The 16,660-nt window shown below is 47.3% G+C and overlaps 1 protein-coding gene across 2 annotated transcripts in view; it reads left to right on the plus strand.

Annotated features, from left to right (window-relative positions):
* Positions 1-16,660, plus strand: part of PRKG1 (protein kinase cGMP-dependent 1) — a 367,092-nt gene that overhangs the window by 252,337 nt on the left and 98,095 nt on the right. For both annotated transcript variants that reach the window (XM_050976335.1, XM_050976334.1), the window contains exon 5: positions 6,972-7,035. In XM_050976335.1, the coding sequence (XP_050832292.1) occupies positions 6,972-7,035 (64 nt within the window). The remainder of the gene's footprint in view (positions 1-6,971; positions 7,036-16,660) is intronic.

Genomic DNA, 16,660 nt, shown 5'->3' on the forward strand with positions numbered 1-16,660 from the left:
CAGGGCTGTGTCCAGCTCTGGTCCCCAGTCCAGGAAGGACCTGGAGGGGCTGGAGCGTGTCCAGGGCAGGGAATGGAGCTGGGGAAGGGGCTGGAGCCCCAGGAGGGGCTGAGGGAGCTGGGAAAGGGGCTGAGCCTGGAGCAAAGGAGGCTCAGGGGGGACCTTGTGGCTCTGCACAACTCCCTGCCAGGAGGGGACAGCCAGGGGGGGTCGGGCTGTGCTGCCAGGGAACAGGGACAGGACAAGGGGAAAGGGGCTCAGGCTGGGCCAGGGAAGGCTCAGCTTGGACAGCAGCAGGAATTTCTGCATGGAAAGGGTGCTCAGGCCTTGGCAGGGGCTGCCCAGGGAGCTTTGCAGTGCCCATCCCTGGAGGTGTCCCAGCAAGGGCTGGAGGTGGCACTCAGTGCTCTGGGCTGGGCACAAGGTGGGCACTGGGCACAGCTGGGACTCCATGGGCTGGCAGGGATTTTCCAGCCTCAGGGATCCCAGGATTCTGTGATACAACAGTGTTGGAAAAGCTGTGTCAGTTGGAAGGTAGAAAACTCTGCTTTGGACTGCAGGTTGAATTTGATTTGCAAATATGAAGAAGTGCCACCTGCTAGATCCAAAATGATCCCATCCCATCCTCCAAGGATTCCAGCAGGAGCAGGTTCCCTCTGTGAGGGGGCTCAGGAGCAGCAGAGTGACCCCTGTGCCTTGAGGTGAGCAACCAGAAGTGTTGCCTGCCCAAACTTCCCTGAGGTTCCCAGACTGGCTGCTGCTTCTGCTGAGCCTTGGTAGCTCTCAGGCAGCAATTGTTCTTTTCAAGATGAATCATCCTGGGTACATTCATGTGCAATGGCAGGAGGGGGTTCACATACCTGCTGGTGACTCTCCCTCCCTCTCATTCTGACATCAACAGTGGAATTTTTTTCTTTTAAATCAGTCCCATCTCCCCAGTGACTGCCACAGGAGAGGCAGTAGGAGGGCTCTGTGTGATAATGAACCCCTGTCAGGGAGAGGCAGGGATTGACAGAGCAAGGCAAAACACTCCTCCAGAGTTCCTGCTCTGCTTGTTGAACACAAACAGAGCCTAGGCTGAAAGGAGGCCCCTGGCAGTGTTCAAACACCACACAGATGTGGTGGGTAGGCATGGGCTCTTGATGGACATGCCTGAGTGGGACTCTGCTCTTGGAGATCTTTCCAGCCTTTCTGATCTTTTTGAGATCATTTCAGGTTCCCCTCAGGGACACTGAGAGTTCTGGTCTCGTGATGTCAGCTCATCCCTTGGTATCCTTTCAGCACAAGAGGGAAAAATGCAATTCTTGGCACTTGCTTTGCTTCAGTATTTGCTCATCAGGGATAAGATCAGTTCTGCTTCTCTCCCGTTTTCCTGTCTGTAGTAGGGCTTAGGATATAAACAGATCCCTGAAAACAAATGTCCCACAACCTTCTTTCAGGATTTTAGTTCCCTGATAAGGGCTGTGTAATGAGTGGCAGAGTGCTCAAACTGTGGCTGTTCCATTTTCACCCTCTCCAAAATGAATAATTGTGAATTGTTCACTGCCCATGTGGCTATTGCACAGCAGACAAATCCTCTGCAGCACCTGCAGAGCAAATCTCTGCTCTCTTCCTGGCACTTCTGCTCCAGGAGATGCTTCCAACCCAAAGTGAAATTAATGGGAATGTGAGTGGCTGTCACCCTGCCCTTTCCTCTTGGTTCTCTAATATTCTTTGAGCTGTGTCCTGTTCTGGGCCCTCAAAGCCTGGAGGGACTGGAGAATGCCCAGGGAAGAGAATGGAGCTAGGGAAGGGTTCAGCTTGGACAGCAGCAGGAATTTCTGCATGGAAAGGGTGCTCAGGCCTTGGCAGGGGCTGCCCAGGGAGCTTTGCAGTGCCCATCCCTGGAGGTGTCCCAGGAAGGGCTGGAGGTGGCACTCAGTGCTCTGGGCTGGGCACAAGGTGGGCACTGGGCACAGCTGGGACTCCATGGGCTGGCAGGGATTTTCCAGCCTCAGGGATTCCATGAATCCAAGCAAAGCATAGGGGAAATTGCTGCAGGAAAACCAGCCTTGGCTTAGCAATAACCTGTGTGACTGGGAAAGGACTGGCGTTTTTTGAGGAATAGATAAACCTTTTCTAAAACTAATTTCTGCCACTTCTCTTGTTGGTACTAAGAATGAAAATAAACAGCAGCTGATTCTCCAAATAATATTTAATAATCTGACAGAAAAGAAGAATTATCTTTTGATGCAGCAGTTTGCAACACCAAAGGAATGTACCTGGCAGGGTGGGCAGGCCCTGGCACAGGGTGCCCAGAGCAGCTGGGGCTGCCCCTGGATCTCTGGTAGTGCCCAAGGCCAGGCTGGACTTTGGGGATTGGAGCAGCCTGGGACAGTGGAAGGTGTCCCTGCCCATGGCAGGGATGGCACTGGATGGGATTTAAGGTCCCTTCCAATCCCAGCCACTCTGATTTTATGAAGTGATGCCATGATCCTGATGGAGCCAGCATTCCCTCCCTGACACAACAGTGGGAGGCTGCCTGTACAGCTTCAGTTGTCCAAAACACCATTTTTTGGTGATATCCCAAATCAAGGATCAGCTGGTGCTGTTCAGATGTAGCCTCTGTTCTTTTGGAGCTGAGACAGAGCAGTAGGAGCATCCCAAGTGTGCTAAAGCGGAACATTTGCATTTTTCAGCCTTCGTTCCAGTTAGGTGCCAAAAAAAAAAAGTTTCAGGGAACTCAGACAGCCTTTGTTTCCTTTTACTGGAGTGTTGGAGTCTGGAGCTCTACTTACTCAAGGCACAGAGCAGTGACAACAACTGCAATTGTGATGGTGCCAAGCAGCAATAAAAGAGAGAGGTTTTTGTTCCAGGCTTAACCCAGGAGAAGCATCTGCCACCGACCTGGATGAGCACCCTCACTGAACACCCTTCAAAAAGTTTGGGAAGGAGTCTTGAAAGGGATTTAGAGAGTGAATGGCTGCTTTTGTGTCCTGGAGGCAGAGCAGAGCCAGGAGCCCTGCAGGCTGTGGTGTGTGTCAGAAGATAAATGTCCTGTCGGAGCTGGCAGTGACTGAGGCTGCAAACAACGCCTTGGGCCACAGCCAGCACTGCTTGGAAGCCCTTGCTGCTTCCTCAGGAGCCATCCCATGGGATGGATCACAGGCAGGAGTCCAGGATGGATCACAGGCATGAATCCAAGCGTGGCTAATGGGGATGTTGCTTCTACCTGGAAGTTGAGAGCAGCTTGGGATGGAGCCACGACCTTTCCCCACTCCTTTGGGTTGTGCATATCCCTGCTCTTCCATGGGGACTGGGAGTCAATCCATGGATGTTTCAGCACAGCTGCTTTCCCTGAGTTTGGCAGCTGGTGCTGGGCACGTTGAGCTTTCTGGGAAAATGTGTCACGTTTAGAGCCAGGCGGAATCGCTGCAGACAGGGAGTGATATCCCATGGGAAACTCTTCTGGGCCCAGGAACTGCCATCATCCCTGCACAATGTTCCATGGCTGAGCAGTGGGAATGCAGCCAGGACAATGTCACCTCTCCTCCTGCCCCTGCTCACTGCCCAGGGGCCTGGAGAAGGTTCCTCATCCCGTTCCCTGCCATGGCAGTCACGCTCTCCTGATAAAATGCTGTTTGAGGATGGATTAAAATCATCCAGTTTATTGCATTTTCTCTTAAAACTCAAATCCCTGGAGCCCTTGTTTGCTGCCTCTCTAGGGTGGCCTGGATCCACCCTTGATATTTTGCCTATCAAATAGGCATAAATAATTTGCTCTCCATACCTTTTTTACACCAATATTGCCTTCCAGAACTTTGAGGACTGCATGTGAGCAGAGCAGGAGGTCAGTTGTGAATATCCATTCCATCCCCAGCTGGATTCCATAGCCTCATCCAGGGAGTGGATTCAGGGCAGGTGCAGAAATTGCTCCTCATTAGGTGGAATAAGAAGCAGCTGGGGAAAGTCCCTTATAAGGACTGGGTGAGCAGAGCAGAAGGAGCCTCACTGTAATGGGAGAGGTTGGTGAGTGGCTCTTGTTTTTTCTATAATCAAATTCCAATCATTGAACTGGACAAAACTTCCAAGATCATCAAATCCAGCTCTTCCTGGGTAAGATGAGAGATGGTTGTGGAACAGGAGGAACAAGTGAAGTCCTTCACCTGTGCTGCAGGTAGGGAGAAAAGTCCCAAGTTTCAAACTTTGCTGAGGATTTTCATGTTAGATACCACGATATCTGCTCTGCCAGCTGTAGCACTGTTACTGCCTGGAGTGGGTGTTTAAATATCTTCATTATTGATGGCATTTAAGGAGCAGTAGGAGGAGAACCTGGTGGAGAAAGTCTGTGTTTGTTTGACCCTCCTTTGTTGGGCAGAACAATTGTTCCTTGAACAGCTGGAGCAGAGTTTGCTGTGATTTTTTTTCACCCTAAATACATCCCAGCTCAAGGGCTGAATGTTTGCCCCTCTATACCTTTTCCACACAGTTGTAGAAAGGGAAATGCAATTTTCCTGCTTCTTGCTGTGGTGATCAAAAATTCCCTGTGAGATTTTCTGCTCCCATTTGCCTCCCTCCCATGTGTTTTCCCACTTGCAGCAATTTGCAGCTCAGCTGTTGTGCTCAAGGCTCTCCCTGGAGGGCTGAGGCTCCATTTGCCTTTCAGGGCAAGTGCCCACCTGGAAATAATCATGGAAACGCTCCTTTTGTACACAAGTCCTTCAAAAATCCAGGCAGTTTTTGGAGGGAAACAAGGCTCTGGTTTATGAATCCATTTAATGTTGTCCTGTGGAGAGCAGAGGGGGATTTTTATTGACCTGAAGAATCAAGTCTTGTTCTCTTCTTTTCAAAGAAACTCAAATATTTGGCTGTTTTGTCACTTCTGGCTGTTAAGGGGAATGCTGGCCTGCCATAAACCCCCCTAAATCTGGGGTATTGATGGTGTAATTCCGTGATGTGTTTGGAGTTTTTGTTAATAAATTATTTGCTCTATTGCAGAGTTGGAGTTTTGGGCTTTTCTCATGGTAAGAGTTGGAATTTAAGTACTTAGGGCCTACTTCCCTTTTTTTTTTTTTTATGGATTTGGTCTATAATAGATGCCTTTCACTATCCTCCCTTGGATTTCACAGGCATAATTATCCATTAAAAAATACCCTGTGGTGATTTTCCTCCAGTTTGGGAATTTAAGGGTGCAAAAATCTGGCCATTTGTCCAAGGCTGTTACCCTCTCCCATAAGTTCATTCCTCATTTGGGAATGCTGGAATTGATGTAATCAGTTTTCATTTGATGCTTAGGCCTGGCTGTCACAGAATTCCTGTCCAGTTGTTTGCTTGCTCCTGTTACATTGTGGGCCCATGTGCTCCCAGTAATAAAAATGTTCCTCCTAAGGGAAAAAAAGCTGTTGTTGGGAGCATGAAAGGTGATATTTTCTGCATTTATCAGCCCAGATTTGTCTTATTAAATAGATTCAACTGAGTCTCCTTTTCTCATTAAATCCCACCCAGTTCCACCCCTGCCATGGGACACCTTCCACTGTCCCATGTTGCTCCAAGCCTGGCCTTGGGCACTTCCAGGGATCCAGGGGCAGCCACAGCTCCTCTGGGCCATGGTGTATTTTGGGTTAAGTTTTTGTTGTGTGTTTCCTTCAGCATCACCTGGGAATATTGATGGATCTCGGGTTTTTATGGAAAAGAGAGGATGAGAAATAAGAGTATTACAAATCACAGGATGGTTGAGGATGGGAGACACATCTGGAGGTCCTCTGGTTCCATCTCAGGACGCCAGACCATGTCCTGATGGCTTTTGGGTCTCTCCAAGGAGGGCAATTCCACAGCCTCCCTGGGTGGGCTGTAAGGCAGTGGAGATACAGCTTCTAAGTCAGGATAGTCCCTGGAGCTTTGGAGACCCAAACTCGTGTGTCCCACCCTGCTCCAGACTGGTTTAGGGGCAGTCCTGTGGACCCTGGCTCAGGGGGCTCTTTATGGTTGCATCCCCTTCTCATCCCAGCCTTTGCTGAGGGAATTGCTGCCAAACAAGTGACAAAGTCCCCTTTTTGGCTGAAGAAAAGCCACAAATTTGGCTGGCAAACCACCAGGGGAGTGCTCAGAAACTCCCTGAGGGCTTGGATGGGGACTCAGTGCTGCAGAGCTCTGCCCTCTGTCCATCCAGGTGTGGTTTCACCCTTTGATCTGGAGCTGCTTGGGGCTGATCTTCCCTGCCCCTTTTTTGGGTTGCATTTTATTTCTGGGGGGCTGAAGCAGAGCAGGAAGGAATATGACTGAGCAGGTTTGTGGCACACAGGAATTCCAGTGGATCCTGAATGGATCCTGTTGCAGTAAGGTAGAAAAATCACAAAGAAAGGTCTGCTCCTAAAATCAGTGGCTGGCCTTGCCAGGCTAGCACTGTGCAAGTTCCCATTGAAAGCAATCCTGGGGTGAGCAGCTCCTTAGCATAACAATCTATCACTGGGTAAAAAACAACCAGCACCTGTACAGACTGTTTTTGTACCATCAGAGAGAAAAATGAAAGCTATCTCTCACCAACTTTTCCTGCATGTACACACCAGGGGTTTGAGTGACCAATCAATACAGGATAATAAACTGTTAATAACCAATAAAGTAATTGGCAAGAAAGCTCCTGACCAATTGGAGTCACACACAAGGTCTGTAAAACTGCATAAAAAGGAGTTATGTGAATGAAGAAGGGGCTTTTTCCATTAGGAAGAAAATGGGGTCCTGTGTGATTTATTCCTGGAGATCCCTAGTTGATTACCAGCTTTAGGGGTGGCTCTGCAGGAGTTTATCCCAGTGGTCTCCCATCATCACCAAATCCATCCTGGCTTCTAGAAAAGGAGCAGCTTTCCATGATACCTTTTTCCTGTTCAGCACCAGAGCATGGAGGAGGGATCTCAGGAAGAGAGATGGCAGGAAAGCAGCTGGATGTGTGCCCTGGGTAAAGGGATCCATTAATGGAGGTTTTTTTTGTATTGCAGCGTTCCCACATTCCAGAGCCTTCCCGAGGAGATCCTCAGTAAGCTTGCAGATGTCCTGGAAGAGGTAAGAGCTTTGAATGCTGGGATTTCACAAGCTCAGAACCTTCTGCTGGCAATATCCAGCCTCTTCTTTTCCCCCAAAGAGCAGCTCCTCAGTTTGGCAGCCATCGAGGCCATGAGAGGGGCTGCGGGGGAAATGAATCCAGTTTGGAATGGGGTTTATATATTTTAATTGGATTTGTATCCAACTGGGGACTGAATCAATCATTTCCTGTGGTGTCCAGAAGGGAATGAGTTTCCCCAGCCTGTGGGTGAGTGGTGGGGAGGAGGGGAATGGGAAGAGCTGGTCTCAAGTCAGATTTGATGGGACAGTTATGTTTGGAGGGTATTTTAAAGGTGTCATGGAAAAGGTGCTCTGGGAAGAGTTGCAGCAGTGTTGAGATGCTGGGGTGGAGTTGGGCTTTGCCTACCTGGCTTTAATTGGGGTCTCATTTGGGTCAGGCTTTTAATGAGTCTATTTAAAACAACAAAGAAATCACCCACAAAACACCAACCAAAAAAAAAACAACCTCTGAATAAAACTCAAAAAACCCTACAACCCCCCAAAACTGCAAAAAACCTCACCTACATCCTGCCAAACAAAAAAAAAAACCCCAAAAAAACCCCAAAACCAAACCCTCCCAACCTTGCCCCATAAGCAGATGTAAAACGAATGTAAAATATTTGGGTCGTAGCACAGTTTCCCCCCCATATTTTATTCCCACAGCACTCCCTTCTGAGCCTGAGGAATTAAATATCCCAGAAAGTCATTAATAAAACCTTCCAAAAGGTGATTTAAGTGCGGGGAATGAGAGTGTGGCAGTAATTTATTTCATTCCTGCTGGCTTTTCTTCATCCACGCCTCTCCATCAGGGAAGATGTTCCCGTGGATTTGGAGGAAAAGCGCTGCTGACATCAGAGTTGATTTGAATTCTTTTCTTTCTGAGCTTTGCTGGGGTGTTGTTCCTCCTCTGCCTTTTTATTTAGTGCCCAGATAAATTCTGTGGCTCCAACACATCAGCTGTTTGTCACCCTGAATAATTGCATATTCACAGATAAGCTTTATTCCCTTTACTGCCAGGGAATGCTCTGATTTAAGGGGAAAAAAAAAGGATATGAATTCCCTCTGCTGTAAATTCCATCTGCCTATCTCAAAACCCCACTCCCAACCAGAATTTGCTTGGATCACATCACCAGCATTAAGCTCCTTATCAAGAGTTAAGGAGGAGAATAAAGTCTATAAAACTTTTCCAGAAACACTTCAAGTTTCGTGGCAGCTGGGGAAAAAAAATTCTTAATAAATAGCAGTGAATAAATGAGGCACAAAAGCAGCATTTCTGTGGAATAAATCTGGATTGTTGGGGTGGATGCTCCCAGTTTTCTGCTTGGAATGAGTGTTATTTTCTCTGGGTGTACCTTGGGTTGAATAGGCTGTGTTTTGCATAAATTAAAAATAAAAAGTCACTCTCAGATCTGTGTATTTAGATATAAACTCCCACCTGGCTACAGCCCCCTTTCCATAGGTTACACCTGTGAAGTATTGGAAAAAACCCCTCTGGATCAGGGAATTGTTAATATTCCATGGGAAAACGTGTCTGGTGACTCCCACAGGGATTATCTGGGTGGCGCCAACGTTGCCAATAATTTCAGTCTTTATGGATAATTGCATTCAGCAAATGGGATTAAAATCCTAAAGGGAGTGGGATGGGGAGTGTGTTCCTGGCATGGCTGAGGAGTGGGATGAGCTTTTGGTGGGTGTGAGCAGTGCTCAGAGATCTGGGCTGGCATTTCCTCCTCTCCTTCATTTCCTCTCTTTGTTTTCATTTGGGTTTTGGGGCACAAAATCAGGATTTCCTTTCCATCCTGAAGTTGCTTCACATCCTGGCAGTGCTTTTCCTCTCTAAGGTTATTCCCTGTGCCATTTAGATGTAAAACTCGTGGGATTTCCACCTCAAATCAGGTGTTCAGATACTGGTAGATGTAATTAAGGTTCCTTGACCTCTTCTCCTCTGAAGCCACTTCCAGATACCCATGATTTTGTAATTTTCCATTTGATCTCACATTCTGCATTGTGCCTACAGCTGATTCTTCTAAATTTGGTTCCCCAGCTCCAAATTCCTACTCCTGTTGCAAAGAAGTGTCCCATTTGCCTGGATGTCAGGGATGGAGGTGTTACCTGCCTGAACACCTGTCCCAGCTCCACTGAATTGGGTTTTTCAGGGAAGGGGAAAGAGGCAGGAACTCACAGAGCTGGGGGCAGCTGGAGTAACTAATCCCACATTGGTTTGTGTTGGAAGGGACACTAAGGATCATCCCATCCCACCCCTGCCATGGGCAGGGACACCTCCCACTGTCCCAGGCTGCTCCAAGCCCTGTCCAACCTGGCCTTGGACACTGCCAGGGATCCAGGGGCAGCCACAGCTGCTCTGGGCATCCTGTGCCAGGGGACAATTCCTAATTCCCAATATCCCATCCATCCCTGCCTGTTGGCAGTGGGAAGCCATTCCCTGTGTCCTGTCCCTCCATCCCTTGTCCCCAGTCTCTCTCCAGCTCTCCTGGAGCCCCTTTAGGCTCTGAGCTCTCCCTGGAGCCTTCTCCTCTCCAGGTGAGTTCTCCCAGCCTGGCTCCAGAAGGGCTCCAGCCCTGGAACATCTCTGTGGCCTCCCCTGGATTCACCCCAGCAGCTCCAGGTGCTGTCGGTGCCCCAGACAGAATTTAAAGTTCTGTGGCTGCCGATGCACAGGAGGAGGTGGAATTAAGGTCTCGTTGGCATTTTCAACCCAGGCCTCTTCATCTGCATTTCCTAATCCTGTTCCTTGGCTGCTTGGGATTTAGCCTGGTAATCCATGGGAGATGTTGTGTGCGGGAATCTGAGCAGCTGGAGCGAGAGACTGCGACAAAGGCTCTGTGATTTGCTTACAAAACCCTGCAGATCAGTTCCTTGTGCAGATCATGTCAGGTCTAAACCACATCACGTGGATTTGCCTCCTTTGTTGTGTATCCAGGGCTCGAGACAGCTTTGATATTTATGTGTGTTTTGTGTGTGTGTGTGTGTGGTCATGATATTTTCTGAAAAATCCCTGCACCAGGATTTCTTCTCCTGGGAAGCTTCAGCTTCTCCCTGTTTTGCTGCTTTGGAATGTGATTTGGAGATTGTTTATCTGAACATGTGAGTAGTTTTTAATTAATGGCCAATCCCAGCCAGCTGTGTTGGGCTCTCTGAGTCTGTCCCAAGCTTTCATTGCCATTCCTGTTAAGCCTTCTGATGTATCCTTTCTCTTTATTTAGTATAGTTTTAGTATAGCATTCTTTAATATAATATAATATAATATCAAATAATAAATCAGCCTTCTGAGAACTTGGAGTCAGAGTCTCATCTCTCACCTTGTCCTGGGGAACCTCACAAACACCACATGTGTGTATTTATGGATTATTGCTGGATGTATAGGAATTTAAAGTGCTCCAGGCTAGGCTGGACAGCGCTTGGAGCAGCCTGGGATAGTGGAAGGTGTCCCTGCCTATGGCACAGGGATGGACTCTAAAGTCCCTTCCAACCCAAACCATTCCATGATTCTCTGACAATACTTTATAACACATTGAAATATATAATATTTATCTATCACAGTTGAGGTATAAATAGATATTTAAATATGAATATGGCTGATTGCCCTAAATCCAGCTGTAGAGAACTTGATCAACTCATCCTGGGTTCACAGGAGAGCAGCCACAGCTTGGAAGTGCTGGGAATTGTGGTAATTTAGGGGTGCCCCGTCATGGGGAGGAAAGATGAATCTGACTCCATGTTCTTGGAAGGCTGATTTATTATTTTATGATATTATATTAAAGAATGCTATACTAAACTATAATAAAGAAGGGATACTTACAGAGGGCTTAACAAGATACTAATTAAAAACTCTTGACTTTCTCTTCAGAGTCTGACACAGCTGGCTGTGATTGGTCATTAAGTCAGAACAATTCACATGAAACCAATCAAACCTGTTGGATAAACAATCTCCAACCACATCCCAAAGCAGCAAAACACAGGAGAAGCAATCAGATAATTATTGTTTTCATTCTTCTCTGAGGTTTCTCAGCTTCTCAGGAGAAGAAATGCTGCCAAAGGGATTTTTCAGAGAATGTGATGGTGACAGGGAATGCCATTCCCACATCTCCCAGTGTGTGTTTTGGGAATTCTTTCACTGTGGAAGCATTAATAATCACAATTTTAATTTATTTGAATGCACCACTGAGATCCAAATGCCAGGGATGTGTTTCCTCCAGCCCCAGGCAGCCTGGCCTTGGCTCCCAGTGAATCCCTGGACAAACAGCAGAGCCAAACTGGAGAGGCAGAGGCTGCCAGGGATGGAAACTCTTCCTGCCACTCTGAGTGCTGAAATTTAGGATCCCAGCTCCTGTCTGCAGCCACTTCAGCAGCTCAGTCTGTGTGCTGAGTGTCACTTGCCAGCCTTTGTCTTGTCCTTCCTTTCATTTTAATTCCAATGAAAGACTGGATTTCAAAAGGCACAAATGTTAAAAAAGAATAAGACACAACTCAAAATTCTTCCCTGTTGCTCGTGGAGCTCCTGTTGTGGCTCCTGGTGGAGAGTGGGATCTTGGTGGAGATTTTATGGCTTAATTCAGCTTTCAGGGCTTTCCTGGGCCTTTCCAAGCATCCTTCCTGCTCCACACTGCCCAATTAGTATGGATCAGGTGGCCTTGGGATGCCTCTGGTTAATTAACAGAGGCTGAACACAGTCCTGCCTTTGTGGGATTGTGTGGCAACAGTGAATAGGAGAGGGAAAATGTGCAAAATTAATGAGCTTTCCATAGAATCTGTGGTTTTTAGGCTTGTTTAGGAGTGGGGATGGCTCTTGGATAAAGGGAATCAGGGCCCTGGTTTGTCCTGCAGGCTCTGCCAGCACCAAGGCAGGTGTTGATGTGAAACAGAGCCAGCAATCAGATTTGAGGGAGGATTCAAAATAAACAGGGAAGAGTAAAAGGTTTTGGTTAAGAATAAAAATGTTAATGTTGTTATTGATATTTTTTTGTCAAAGGAAGCACTCTGGGGAGTGCTCACTGGAGGGGCTGTGGGAGAGGGTAATGCTGCCTGGGGGGGCATCAAATCAGCTTCAGTCCCACCTGGCTCCATCACAAATGGACAAAATTTTAACTTGAGTTGTACTTCCATTATTTTTTCAAATGTTGCTCATGAGAGCAGAGCTTTGGGTTTGCAGGTGCACCAGGAAATAAAAGCTTTTTTTTGGGGAAAAAAAGCATTAGAAAACAAAATGCGGCTGGAGAAACTGGAGTGCAGGAATACAATGGAGTCAGTGGCAGGAGCTGCTCTAGTTTTGGACTGGGATAAAAGGTGTTGTTTGGAGTTAAATTTTCCTTTTGTTTTTCTTTAATGTGGGCACAGAGCACGTCAAGGGAATTAAAAATAATCTCCTGCTTGTGTTAGCACAGGAAAAGAGTTCAGTATTCCCTGGTTTCTGTGGATTCTTGTCAGGAATGTGGTCATCCCTGTGTGTGTTTATTGCTCTTCCTCTGCTCTCCTGCAGTGGTAGAAATAGGGCTGGATTTGGGATTTTTCTTCCCCAGTTCTGCAGCACTTACTGTTGGAAGGTGAGGCAAATGGAGAAAACCTTCATGGCTCCAATTACTTCCTAAAGTCCCAATGTCCCATCCAGCCCTGCCCTCTGGCAGTGGGAAGCCATTCCCTGTGTCCTGTCCCTCCATCCCTTGTTTCCAGTCCCTCTCCATCTCTCCTGTATTGGTTTCTCTGGGTCTGCATTGAAAGCACTTGAGATGGTAGTTTTATGTTTGGACTCAATTGTTCATTATTTTTATTATTTCTAATCAGTAAAACAGCCTCACAACCACGAGTTCTGCAGCAAGGCACAAAATGGCCAACAATCTCTTGTTCCAAGGACTTTTAAGACTAAACTCTCCAATGAAGAGCTGACACCTGGATTATTTTCCCTTTTAACCCAATAACTGATCCCACAGAGCTGCAATGGGGACTTTTCTGCCCAATTACAAAATGCCACCCATGAAGAAGAAACCCAGGATGACACCCTGTGCCCTCCATCCTGCTTCCATCCACAACACACTAAAAATCCCAAACCCTCAATTTCTCACCCAGTGACACACCCACACTGCTCTCTATGATCTATTTCACACTTTTGTGGGTTCCAGTCTATCTTGAAGTCCAGGAAACTTTCTCCATGAGTGAGGGTCAAAGTCAGTGCTCCCCTGTGGGGTCAGGGCACCCCAGGGCAGACAGAGAAATATTCCCAGTGCCCTGGGTTTCCACACCTTGGAGCCCCTCTAGGGCCTGAAAGGGCTCTGAGCTCTCCCTGGAGCCTTCTCTTCTCCAGGTGAGCACCCCCAGCTCTCCCAGCCTGGCTCCAGCCCTGGAGCATTCCCATGGCCTCCTCTGGACTCACCAGCAGCTCCACATCCCAGATAGACACCCACTGCAGGTGGAGTGGAAAATTTGTTGCCCTTTCTTCCCATTTGATTTAACATCAAATCCCTCCTTTTTTTCCCCAGTAAACTCCTTGTGCTGAACTCATGGGAAGGCATTGCCTGGAGCAAATGGCATTTTCCTTGCATGCTCTTGACACATGGGGGAACTTCAGGTCTTCTCCTGGTAGGACCTGCTGGGTGTTTGTGTCAGGTGTAAGGAGCAGCTTTTGGCCTCTGCCAAATGCACTTTTCAGGCAGGGAAGGGTGTTCTCTTTTTAACTGAAATTTATGAAATGAATTTAGAAACCCCTCAAGAAGCAGCTTTTGTTCTGGCTGAAAGTCCCAGTGGTATCAGAGGGATCTTTATCCAGAGCTTTCCATGCAAAGCTGGATTCCTCTGGAGACATGGGGAGTTTGTTAACATCTCATTTACTGTCAGAAGTCCCCCTGCCATTGTCTCTGGGCTCCTTTGCCAAACCCCAAGCAGAGGAGCTGGCTTGGTTTTCTTTCAAGTGTGTGTTGTAAAATCCACTGGAGTTAGTCCAGAGCATCCCAGCTGGGAATTGCATCTCCTCCACCTGTCCAAAGCACATGGATTCTTAGAAATCTCCATGAGAATCCCAAGGACACTCAGAAGGATGGGAGTTGGTAGTTTTAAGATATTTTCAGCTGTCACAGAAGAAATCCTTCCCTGGGAGGGTGGGCAGGCCCTGGCACAGGGTGCCCAGAGCAGCTGGGGCTGCCCCTGGATCCCTGGCAGTGCCCAAGGCCAGGCTGGACAGGGCTTGGAGCAGCCTGGGACAGTGGAAGGAGTCCCTGCCCATGCCAGGGGTAGAATGGGATGATCCCATTCTACCCCTAATGTTCCTTCCAACCCCAGCCATGTTTCCTTCAAGAGAGTTCTGTAGTTCCTTGTTTTCCAGCTGCCTTTCCAGCACTTTTCCAACTTTTCCCCATTCTTTGGGCACCTCCTTCTCCTCAGTCAACCTCCCAGTGGTGGGAAAAGCCATTCCAGCAGTGCCATGGTCACCAACAGCACATGTGGCAAAGGCAGCATTAGACAAAAAAAAAACTTCCCCAAATTTGCTTCATCCCTGCATTTTCTTTCCTTAATTTATTGTTATTATGTTTGGCATTGGTGCATTGAGTGGATGGTGAGGGTTTTCAGTAGGTCACTGATAAAATGTTAATTTCTAAAGCTGCCCCTCTCAGGTTATGCAGGTGTTGGGATTTAAATATTCCCTGTTTCCAGCTGGGTTAAACCTATCTGGGAGATTTTTTTTATTTTTTTTGTTATGCTCTCTAAGCGGATTCTCCAGCTGATCCGTCACAGTTATGAAAGAAAGGAAAAAAAGAAAAACAAAACATTTTTTGCTGTGATCTTAGATATTTTCCAAGGTTTCACAGATATGAAAAGAGAGGATTTAAGCAAATCCATAATTTGTTATTTGCCCTGGTGGATTGGCAGGCTCTATTAGAGACTTGCAGGATGGATGTGGATTTTGTCATGGCACCTGGAACAACAGAGGGGTCACAGGGGAGAGCTCAGGAGCTCCAAGTTGTCTCTTCCCTGATCCAGCCTCGTTCCTAATTTCCCAATATCTGTTTGTTTACTGTTCCCACTTTCCAGAGGCTCTACAGCAACCCTGGGGCAAGGAACCCATGGAATCTGCTTCTCCAGGCATTTTCTTGGTTGCAGACAGCTTGGGGCCCATGGGTTGGTGGTTGTCCTTCACTTCCTGGGTGGAGAAAATCCAATCAATTCATTCTGACTGAAATGTAATTAAAATTTGGGCACTGAGGGTGGTTTTACTGTGGTGGAGGTGACTCAGCTCAATCCCCTCTTCCCAAGCAGTGCAGTGATTTTTGGGATGGATCTTCCCATGGATGAAGTTCTTTGTTTTGTGCTGAGGGCTTTGCTCTCAGTGCTGGATTCTTTGTGAGCAGCTTGCAAGGAGAGCGTGTGACTCTCTGGTCTTTTGGGCATCTCCTCTTGAGAATTTGTTCAGCAGTTTCCAAAATTCCCTCATTGTCATCCACATATCCCTACTTACAGGCACGTACAGGCTAATTTTTGTGGGAATGACTCCCAGAATGAAAATCCAGCCTGGTGCTTACTTGAAAATATTCCATGATTTCCACCCTTCAACCCTGAAGAAGTTAACACAGACAATGCCTTTTTATCTGTAAAAACAGGGGGAAAAATACAATCAGCAATTATTTTAAGGAGAGCCTAAATATTAATTACCCTGGTGAGTGTTTTCCCTTTGATTCCAACATTTTCCAGCTGGATTTTCCCATAGTGTTGCCCACAGTGACACCTGCTGGACTCTGGGACAGGGTTGGCATGCAGGTCCTGCTGAGTGAGTCCTGCCAGGGATTAATTAGGAAAAAAATGAAGGGAATACTTTATGAGGTGATGGAGACACCTACAGCCACCCAAGGAATGGCCACCAGGCTTGGAATGCTGGGAATATCAGCTGGAGATCCTCCATCCATGGGATCAATGGGTAAAACCCAGCTTTAAAGCAAAGATCAAACAGGAAGATGGGGAGATCCTCTTCCCATCCTCAGACCTCCTCAAAGTATGGCTGTGTCCTTTCCCAGGGAATTTATTTCCCTTTGGAAATAGGATTGCTCACATGTGAGGGTTTGTGCCTCTCTGGTTTTAAACATTCCCTCAGAGGCCTTGAGGATGGATTTGGAATTCCCCATTCTCAGGGTGGCATTGGCAGTGTCTGGGTTGTAATAATAGGAATTGAAAAGTGTCCTCGAGATGGAAAAATCTATTTCTTAATCCATGGATGGGCTGTTGCCAGCTTTAAGCTGCTGCTGCCCCAGGATTTCCCCTGTGTGGGGTGGGGTCCCATCTCCATTGGGGTCACACCCCTCTGCTTGTAAATCCAAATGGCCATTTCCCACATTCCTGCAGAGAAAGCCATGCAAAGTGGAAATCAGAGTTTTAAAAAGCCCTGGTGAAGGAATTTTGGGACCATTGTGTCCTTGCCTGGTAAGGAAAGGGTCAGCTGTGCCTTGTGCTAAAAATCTGACCTAGATTACATTTCCCAGCCTTGCCCTCGTTTTGTTTTGGTTTTTTTGGGTTTTTTTAAGGACTGATATAAGAGATGCTCCCAAAAAATCTGCTCTGAAGCACAAAATATCTGGGAAAAATCCAATAT

Source organism: Serinus canaria, chromosome 6, assembly GCF_022539315.1.
Source record: "Serinus canaria isolate serCan28SL12 chromosome 6, serCan2020, whole genome shotgun sequence".
NCBI lineage: Eukaryota > Metazoa > Chordata > Aves > Passeriformes > Fringillidae > Serinus > Serinus canaria.